The sequence below is a fragment of the Spea bombifrons genome, chromosome 10 (genome assembly GCF_027358695.1).
Source record: "Spea bombifrons isolate aSpeBom1 chromosome 10, aSpeBom1.2.pri, whole genome shotgun sequence".
In the NCBI taxonomy this organism is placed as follows: domain Eukaryota; kingdom Metazoa; phylum Chordata; class Amphibia; order Anura; family Pelobatidae; genus Spea; species Spea bombifrons.
The window spans coordinates 14,497,806-14,508,122 of record NC_071096.1 but is presented as its reverse complement, the minus strand read 5'-3'; the positions used below and the strand labels follow the sequence as shown (position 1 = coordinate 14,508,122).

The following is a 10,317-nucleotide window of genomic DNA, read 5'->3' as shown; positions in this document are numbered from 1 at the left end:
CTTGCTCATAATATTTTGCAATCTAGAGGGCATACTTTAGAAATGCCAGACGATTGTCGTAATTTAGAATGTTATTATAGTTTCCACATTTGCCAAGTAAACCCTACCAATCGTTTACAACCCAAAGCGGAAGAAATTTATTTTACACGCCCCTCTTACCTTACAGCCGGTAAACACCAGTCCCAATAATTCCTGCCCATTGATTGGCTACCATGCAACATCACTGCTTTTGCATTGGTCTATTATCGTGTCAGTCGAATGTCGATTTCTCTGCAGGCTTTCATCCAGATTTGCATTGAGTGGGCCGGGTTGCAGCACGCGCTCATCTCTTCTGCTCTTTTGATTGGTTGCGGATCGCTCTCGCGCTCGCTCTCGTGTGGCCCGTATCGCGTGTTGTGTGTCGCGCGCTCGGTCTTTCCAGTTTCCCTCTTCCTATTGGCCGCCGTGCTCGCGCCCCCTTCGCCGACCGTAGGTATATATAGGACCCCAGGCCCCTGGTTCACATTTGTCATGTCCAGTACCCCTGTTAAGAAACAGAAGATGGAGTCTGCGCTGGAACAGCTGAAGCAGCACACCGTGGTGGTGGCCGATACTGGAGACTTTAATGGTGAGCACCGAACTACCAGACTTCCTTTATTAACCCCTAGCACTCTAAGCCATGTGTGTCAGTGAGCATGTGAATGCTAAACCCCTCCAGCCCTGTCAGCTCCTGGGCTACAGCCAGCACGTGTGTATCGGGCTGTGAGTGGTTTCATGTATGTACGCTTATGACCAATGTTGGCTGGGCGATGAGGAGGGAATCGGGCAGATTAGCCAATTAATAAAAATTACATTTTAGATATTATAAACACATTAGTACCAGGGGGGGCTTTAAGATGGCTGAGAATGAATGAAGTGCCTAGTACTCTAACACAGTAACTGTCATTAATACGTGCGTATTGTAGCTGCCGTGTTATATGCATTCTTATAGAGCATTGAGTTTGGATTTATTGTCCAAGCTTTATTGATTCGATTCAGGAGGCCATAGAAGCAAAACCAGCATTGGTGCTGCCAGAGTCACTGGTATATTATGGGATTGGGGCCTTCTGGTTCCCTGCTCCTTCAGTAGTCTTCTTGGGCTTGTGGCCTCAAGATTTGACATGCGGCAATAAAGTTTTAGAAGAATAGGTGAGTTTCAGGGGCTTTTGATCTGCATGATCTCCTTTCCTGATCCATGTCACAGAACAGGTAACCGGCATGCGGTGCGCTGCGTTATGGGGCACTTTCGCAGCTATTCCTTCACATGGGATCTGGCTTAGTATATTAAGTCTGAGTAAAACTTACTAACGCAGTGGCACAACATCATTTAAAGGGTTTAATAGTTAAAGGTTTATCCTGTTAGGACACCTGTTACAAAGTTTGCTTCCTGTTAATTGAGAATTAAGATTCGAGGCTTCAGCTTTAGAGAGCTGAATGTAAATGTCCGTTTATAATTTTTTGATGCCAACCTGCTTTGCATTGGTAGGAATTCCCGGTGCAGGGAGTGGCAGAAAATGCTTGGTAAATAAAGGCGCAGTGTGCTGTTCCTTGGTGCTGTGATGGAAATTGTATTGTGCCACCAAATGTGAATGATAATGGAGCAGGTAGATGTATATTTAACATCGTAGATCTTATACAGTGTTTGTAAAGGGGTGCTTTTAAATGATTTATTTATAGGGAAACTGGATGTTGCAAGAAGACTTTCAAAAGAAGTGCATTGTGTCATGCTTCCTTAAAATATAAGGAAATATTAGTTACACCGGGTGATGGCAAACCTGATTGGAATGTCATCAGTTTCTGGTTTTATGTAAAGTGTTTGAAATCTAGATTTGTTTTTACTTAACAGTATTGCGGCACCCGGCTATGGGCCAATGCTGGTTAGGGTTGCAGTAAGCAGATGTGAAATTGGTGGCAAAGCTGGTTTATTTATGTTTGAGGCTTTAAAGGGGTACTCCAGATGCCAATGCAGCCCCACCAATGAAGACATATTAAAGCATTTGTATACCTGCAAAAAAAGTTAGAAAAAAATGCAGGGCATCACCCTCTTCTCAATTATTACACCTGTTTTGCCTGCTGAAAGCACCCAATCACCAACAGAAATGTGCTCTGGTTGAAATCAACAGATGCGTTTGTGCGCGGCGGGCTCCTTAAATCGGGGCCGTGTGTTCCCGTGTGAGCCAATCCCGGAGACGGCTGGCGGTGAGAATAGTGTGGTTACGTAGTAATAAGAGGATGGCGTGTACAGCTGAGGAATCCTTCCAAAAGAGGGACGCACACTAACAAGCCTGTAAATACAGATTTTGACCAATGTTTACAACAAAGCAGGGAATCTGCATGAGCCCCTCAAATGCTACTGAAAGGGGCACTCCAGCCATCGTGTGCTTTAATGCCTATGACAGCGGGTCCTCTTAAATGCCTATGCTGTCCACCCATATGCCTTGTACGAGATAAACTCACCACCAGGCTGCTAAAGTGCTTGTTCTGCGAACTGTGTGCTGGGGCCTATTTAATGTATCTGAATCAGCGTTCTTTCCTGCAACTGATTGGTCGCTTCAGGCAGCCAATCAGTGGCAAGAATCAAGCCACGCAGGATGGGGAACTGCAGCTTCTTCCTCAGGTAAATGCAATCTTTAGGGAATGTCAAGCATTAAACTGTCCCTTTAAAGTTTATTTTTAACATAAATATTGGAGAATCTGCCACACAATTTGAGTCAGTAAATTGATATAAAAGTCACAACTTTTATTTACTGTACAGCCAGACTTTTTTACAATTTTCTCTTGGCCGATCTGCATCACGTGCAAAATGTTCTAGTTGTGGGGAAGCTTTCATCTCGTGTGTATTTGTAAAAATTCTAGGCCAGCTGCTATTACAATGGGTTGTATGCTGGCCCTCAGCAGCTGCGGTCAACAGAAAAGAACTATCCAGCAAATCGATATCCCTTAAAGGGACGGCGGTATTGGCTTCTGTGTAACTGGACATGTTGTACTTTCTTTGATAAAATACTGGTAGTTTTGTTTTATTTGGGGAATTTTGGGATTATCTGTTATGTTCGAGTGGCTCATGATGACTTAGTGAAAGTCAGATTTAAACACATTTATAATAGTTATTTTGAGAACTGTAACATAAATTTATGAATTAATGCATTTTTATTATGGTTTAAGTGCATTCGGTGTAAATTAGATTTCGAGCTAAACTTTTGTTTTTAGTGCAGACTTTTAACCCCTTTAAAGCTCTGAATCTAAAAGACTTAATCCAATTAAGAAGAAAAAATGTGCTGTGCAAGTAGTCAGACTAGGGTTCCCTTGTATAATAGACACAGGGGCCTTTGTGTCTGATATAAAACAAGTCTACATGAAAAGATGACAGTGGGTCTGGTCATTCCTGCCATGTCATCTCTGACCCACCCTGTGATGTCCTAATGGATGTTAGGAGTCTGACCAAGTCATGCGTACCTGGTCGTGGAGTAAGTGTTGCATTAAGCCTGATGTATCAGCAGAAGTTACACATTACACAAATGGATGACTGGTGTCGAGGTTCACGTTCCATGTTCCACAGACCTTTTCTCTGCTGGTTTTCGGTGGAAGTAATGTCCTCGCAGTCAAATACCAATTGATAAAAGGATTATCTGTGCTACATGGAGTATTGTCCATGCTTGCTGCAGTGCTCAACCTGCATTGTCCATGCTTGCTGCGGTGCTCAAACTTAAGGTCCTGTTGAGTCACTCATTAGAAATCGGCTTTAATTGGGGGCTTTACCAGTGTTTTGGATTTCAGTGTCAATTAAGCAAACTTCCTAATCGCAGACAGAATTTGAGTTTGATGGCAGATAAGAAGCCCATCTAGTCTTCCTATAAATATGTAAAACTCCGTAAATGACTCGGCCGAGAGGTTTGGCAGCTGTAGAATCCGGCTCAACACAACTGTCATTTCACTCTACGACCAGTCTGTTCTTTGTGAATAGACGTCTCTGCTCAGGTTTGGTTTATATCGTGGCCTTGTATTAGCTGCTTTTTGGGTTATATGGATGTATGTTGCAGAGCTGTACAACATGCCATATAAACTTATATTATGCTGAAAATAACTTTTTCAGTTCTGTCTGGAATTGCTTTCCTCGCTCAGTACTAATCACTCCTATTTCTGCACAGTCACTGTGAATAAGATGTTGCTCATAAACTACATTTGATTTTGCTTTTGTTCTGCTTGTTTGTTTCTGGAAGAACACACCTAATCCTGTAAAGTGAAATCAGGAGAAGCCTTTTCTTTCAACTGTATGAGTAGGGGAAGACATTGGAAGTATTGGCATATTTGGCTTGGCCAAATAAAGTGCTTTTTATTACATGTTTAAACTGGCTAATGTAGCTAATTTGTGTAAATACTATAATGGAAAGTTGCGTTCTGTGGAGTCAAATGAGTTAATCTAGCAAGGTGAAGGAATGTACGGTTTTCAGTAATATTACAGAACAATTTAATGTAGCATTTTCAGTGTTCAATAGATTCTGGTTTAGAACACAATACTTTGAAGAACTCCCATGTAAATGCATATGAAAGTGGCAGGACTACTTTAACGTGCATTGTTCCAAAACAAGAAAGCGGCAGAAACTGCAGCCCTGCAGCTGGCCACCTGCTCCATAAGCAGAGCAGGAACTTGACTGGCGGTAGGTATGTGATGTGCTGGGAGGTGTGATTGGCTGTACACATCTCCTGCATGGAAAATATGGCGGACTGGAAAAGGGGCGTATGGGCGATAAATATCTGCAGATATCACAAATTTAAAGTCACCACACAGCTATCCTATTAAAGTACAGATTGTCCCTTTAAGGTTTGCTTTCTTTAATTCCAGTGTAACAGCTTCAGTAGTGGTTTCAGGCAAGTGTTTTCTGATGGGTTTTTCTCCAAATTAATCTAAATAAGGAATTGGAATAAATATAATTCGAGGATATATACCTGCATGATATAAGGCTTGTGTATATTGGGAAGTACTGAAACCTTTGTGGCTACGTAATGTTTTGCCCAATATTGTATCCTGACCCCCCTGCCTGTGTTGTAATGGTGGTCATTCTTGGAGTGGTCTTATAATGAATAACCGGAATCGGCACTGGATGGCACCCTGCAGATTGTCGGAAAAGTCTGAGACCCCTTATCCTTTCCTGTTGGGTCATGTTCTTGTGATTGGATGCTGCCATCTGGTGCCATGGTGTTCCTGTTCAAGGTTGTTTTATCTTCTGTTGGCAGAGCATGAACAATCTGTAAATTGTCATTGCAAGAAGACACTTCAATGTGCAGTCGGTTTCAGCAGATTACCTTTTTTTCCCCAGGGATCAGTGAAATGTGCATTTTTAGGGATTATGTATAAAAGCCCAGCTCACTTGCGCATCCACCTTTGTGTGAAAATTGCTCTAGGGGCAAGAAATGCTTTGCGTCATCATCCATTAATAATCTTGAAGTACTATAACAACCCATGATTTTAGTTCCAACCTTGTGCGTCTTGTAGCTTGTGATAGGCTGTTCTCTGCTCCTGTTCTGACCATCTTTGCTTTCTTTGTTATGCAGCCATTGAGGAATACAAACCACAGGATGCCACCACAAACCCATCTTTGATTCTGGCAGCTGCCCAAATGCCAGAGTACCAAAATCTGGTAAATGATGCGATTGAATACGGGAGGCTGTCTGGTGGGTAAGTAAATGCAAGAAGTTATTTTGTAAGTAAAAATTGATCACCAAATTATTAAATTTGAGTGTTTTTACCTTTTAGTTCACAAGAGGAGCAGATAAACAACATCATGGACAAGCTTTTTGTATTGTTTGGCGTTGAAATCCTTAAGAAAATCCCAGGTCGAGTGTCCACGGAGGTTGATGCCAGGTATGATTTCAGTGCGATGTATTTTGCCTGTATGTTTCTTGTGCTTCCTGCAGACCACATTGCGAACTATATTACTGTCTTTATGCTATTCTAGCTATAGGTTGGACATTTTTAGGGGTTCATCTCAAGTATTGATCCCTTTGTAGACCCTATGGATTTCCCGTTTTGTTGCACTGCTCTGTTTATTTTTCCCATTTGCTGTGTACCTTTCCCAATAAACGTAAAAAATGAAAAAAGGAAGCATAAAAATTGTTTCAAAGTCTTAACTGACATGTACATGAGATGTTGGTGCATCAGATATTCTGCAGTTGCACCTCATGTGAAAGAAATTGCAGAGGATGTAGAGAAATGGCTGCATTCCTGGATATATTGATTGGGTGACGGCTGCATGAAAAGTGTCAGAGGAACCCCTTCTGAGTAAACTGGACGGTCAGCGTATTTGAGCTACCGATTTAATAATAAAAAACTTTTATTCTAGTTCCCGTATGGTTCTTTATCTGCATGTGCCTTACCTGTTCTCCCTATATTGTGCCCAAAATGACCATTGCACTTTAAAATGGGTTAGTTGGTTACCAAGTACACAATTTTGGACATTTTAAGAGTGTTAATACAAGCAGTTCGTGTTTTATCAATGTCGTTAAATCTGTCTTTCTATGCATTAAATTGGTTTATTCATATAGTAGATTTGGTCCCTGTGTGTAAATGCATTTTGTTGCCAACAGGCTTTCTTTTGACAAAAATGGCATGATTGAGCGTGCCAAGCGCATCATCCTACTTTACAAGCAAGCTGGCATTGAGAAAGAAAGGATCTTGATAAAACTGTCTTCGACCTGGGAGGGGATTCAAGCTGGCAAGTACGCATCTTTTCATTCTAAAGGCAAATGTTTCTACGGATTCTGAAACGCTCTGGTTTGAGTAACAATGTGCGTATGATTATATCCAAGTTCATTTTGTCTTTGCTTGAGTTATATACATAGTCTTACGGCAAGATGCGCTAAAACATGTGTGCTTCACATCAGTGTAGCGGTCTCCAGGCCCATGCAGAATGAAAGGACCAGATGGCTGGTGAAGTAGCTTTGGCACTTGCAATTAGACAACTGGCCATGGTGGTCAAGCAACCCCTGTCATAGGAAGCTCCTGAATTAATGCGAATGTATTTGCTCAGGGTATTTCACAATTGTTACTCGTAGCACGACTATATAACGGAGGAAGCCAATGTGAATTCTACAATGGCTAACTTGTTCCTTCTTGCAGGGTTCTGGAAGAGGAGTACGGCATCCACTGCAACATGACCCTACTTTTTTCATTTGCCCAAGCGGTTGCCTGTGCTGAGGCTGGAGTCACCCTGATCTCCCCATTTGTGGGTCGCATTTTGGATTGGCATGTTGCCAACTCTGACAAGAAGACTTATGAGCCTTCAGAGGACCCAGGTACAATCCTATATTTGTCTACGTTCACCTTTTTCTGTCATTTTACTGGAGGTTTTAAGTTTCTTCCTTGTCACCATATGGAAGGGGTACTGTGTGGTTTTGCCATTTCAAGTAACTGCCTATGTATCATGCTTGTCTTGTTGAAACCTTTTAACTTGTGTAGCCCTAAAGTTTATGTAAAGTATAAATCTATATAGTAAACCTTTCGTTTTTTTTGTTCTTGCAGGTGTTCAGAGTGTTACCAAAATCTACAACTATTATAAGAAATTTGGCTACAAAACCATTGTGATGGGTGCCTCCTTCAGAAACACCGGAGAGATCAAAGCACTGACTGGCTGTGATTACCTTACCATCTCCCCCAAACTTTTGGGGGAGCTGAGCAAAGACAATTCCAAACTCACTCCACTACTTACTGTCAAAGAGGGTATGCTTGCTTTCATGCCTCTTCTTAGGTCAGCTTTACAATAGTTGTGCACAGCAGACATAACTGGGCCATGTTAAGATTTGAGAATGGCAGATATGGTGAGGTATACAAAGAGCAATATATTTGGGCATCTGACAGGAAAAAAGCTTTCATGCTGCTGTCAAAGAAACCAGAAACTCAATTACATTTCAGATTACGATTTGTATTGTTCGTCTTCTATTGAAGCGCAGGCTGTTCATGGTAAATGTCTGCATGTAGCGCCACCCTGTGGTCAAAATACACAGCATGCTTACATTAAATGAGCAGTTAGGTCCATCTGGTGGTCACTGAGCAGAATGCATGCGTTGTCTGCTTGAAGGTTGCCTTCAACTGAGATCTGTTTAATTATGCCACCCCATGGACAGTTTGTGGTTTTAACTTTTAGAATGTACATGATCGAGACTACACTAACTTCTAGTGATATAAAAGTTTTTATCATGAGCTATGCATATCCAAGGTCAAGTCTTGTGCATGCTGAGAACAGACTTTCTATTACAGCCCAGGCCAGCAATCTGGAAAAAATCCACCTGGATGAAAAAGATTTCCGCTGGTTGCACAATGAGGACCAAATGGCGGTGGAAAAACTCTCTGATGGGATCCGGAAGTTTGCTGCTGACGCCATCAAGTTGGAGAAGATGTTAAAGGTGTGTGTTTGACATCATAATGTATTTTTCTGGTGCACAACAGTTTCCACGTTTTTACATATGACAGTGATTGGGGTGGAAATACATTGATAAAGTTCTTTAGTGACATAAATGTAGTGTATGATTCTGGAGAATTGCTAAACGGCTGCAAGCCTATAGCAAACAGTGGATTGATTTTGCCTGTTGATGTACAATGTAGATACTTGAATTGTGCGTTCTTCATGTATAATCTGAGCATTAGAGTTTGAGGCAGCAGTGGATATGTATAAAGTGATTAAGGCAATTTGAGAAGTAGTTTTGTTGCTTTGTGCTTATTCATGACCATTGGCATGCTCCTGCCAGACTAATCTGTTGGTTGTGATAACAATCTCTGCCTTTGCACCAGAGTTTGTATAACTCCTGGTTGTCCTAATTTTTCTCTAAGGAATCCCCGATATCTTTGCATCACTGATCCACTTATTTCGAAAATTTCAAAATTCTCTTGTTTGTGCTATAAAATCTGTAACTTCATTAAGTCTTCTCTCTCATTACAGGAGCGGCTTAACAGTGCAGAAAACGGAAAATAAAACTTGTTGCTTTGTGCGTATTCATGACCCGGTTCATTCCACTTTTCCAATCTCATTGTTCCATGCAGTCTTCATTGCAAATCTTTCTAGCTTTAACATTTTAACTACATCATAAAAAAAAGTAAAAAAACAAAACTAATTTCATTCAATTTTTGTACGTGGTATTTCTGATGCACTGATTAAAGTCAGTACTTACCCAAATAGTCTGTTTTCTTTTGTGTCCAAAACACCATTGAGCAATTTCAGGGTTCATTACATGAGTTCTTGGGGGGCGGATGGTCATAGTACTATCCTTTGTTCTGGTGAATTAAAATGTTTTAGATGTCGCTGTTAAAGAAAATTATGTGGTTAGCTCAGAATTGTACCAAGTTCAATTACAGAATTTAACGGTTGCTCACACTAAGCTTTAATTAAGATTTCTTGTCTAAAACATGAAGTCAAATGGTAGCTGGACTAGCCCAAGATTGTCATTGGGACTACTGGCAATAACCCAAGTTTACTGAAGCTCTACTTAATATTCAAACAAGCCATATAGTTTAGCTCAATGTCAAAGAATCACAACCTTGAAGTCTGGTGTGGGGGTGCTTGAAAATGTAATTTTGGATTACTGGAGAAAAATGGATCCTCTTTTAATAAATCTTGTCAATCACCCTGGAATGAGGTGGTACTTAAATATAGGCACTATAATAGCCTTTGTTCAGATTTTCATAAGTCTTTGATGCATTTCCTCATAGCAAGCTAGCTTTGATCTTTAAACTTTTCCCAGTTTGGTGTCTCCACCTCTGGTATGATGCTGAACGGACTTCAGTCTTGGGGCGCAAGTTGCTTCTGGGTCGACAGGAATAGCACTTATGGCTACAAACTCAAACATTTAAAAAGGGAGGTAAGATCAGTCCTAATGGGCTTAATACAATGCTGGAGGTACCTGAGCTGGGTACTACCAGAAAATTGCCTGTCTCCCCAAGATTACAGATAAGAATCCCGATACCTTGGTTGTTCCCTCCCCCCCGCAAGAAAAAGCTTTAAAAACAGCCATAAGCCTTGTGCCTCGTGTCAAAAGACCCTGCACAAATCTTCTGCCGGGCTCTGTGGGGCCTGTACGACAGCGGGCCAATCTTTAACATCTGAGCTAACTGCCTATCTGAAAAGTGCGTTGCAGTCAACATTTAATAATTTTAAATCAATGGCCAGCACCTATCCAGCCGAAGCACAGACGTTTGGCCCACCCAGGTATAGTCCTGCCCTCACGTCGCATCTACTGGAGGACTCAAACTCAGACCCAGAACCTCTTCACCCTCAATCCTCTGAAGAGGGCGAGATAAGGGAAGAAAACTTC

General features: G+C 41.4%; 1 protein-coding gene across 1 annotated transcript; it reads left to right on the top strand.

Moving 5' to 3' along the window:
• The first annotated feature begins 422 nt into the window (after positions 1-422).
• On the top strand, positions 423-9,182 carry TALDO1 (transaldolase 1). The gene is made up of 8 exons (XM_053448369.1): positions 423-607; positions 5,569-5,692; positions 5,771-5,878; positions 6,601-6,732; positions 7,133-7,308; positions 7,535-7,732; positions 8,270-8,415; positions 8,949-9,182. Exons 1-8 carry the CDS (start codon positions 511-513, stop codon positions 8,979-8,981), a joined length of 1,014 nt encoding a protein of 337 aa, XP_053304344.1. The 5' UTR covers positions 423-510; the 3' UTR covers positions 8,982-9,182.
• The last annotated feature ends 1,135 nt before the right edge of the window (positions 9,183-10,317 follow it).

Bases quoted from the DNA above. Each gene is read 5' to 3' on its own strand.
- TALDO1 (XM_053448369.1), top strand. From the start codon at position 511: ATGTCCAGTACCCCTGTTAAGAAACAGAAGATGGAGTCTGCGCTGGAA. The intron at 608-5,568 runs GTGAGCACCGAA...TTTGTTATGCAG, and splicing joins CGATACTGGAGACTTTAATG to CCATTGAGGAATACAAACCA. The intron at 5,693-5,770 runs GTAAGTAAATGC...TTTACCTTTTAG, and splicing joins TACGGGAGGCTGTCTGGTGG to TTCACAAGAGGAGCAGATAA.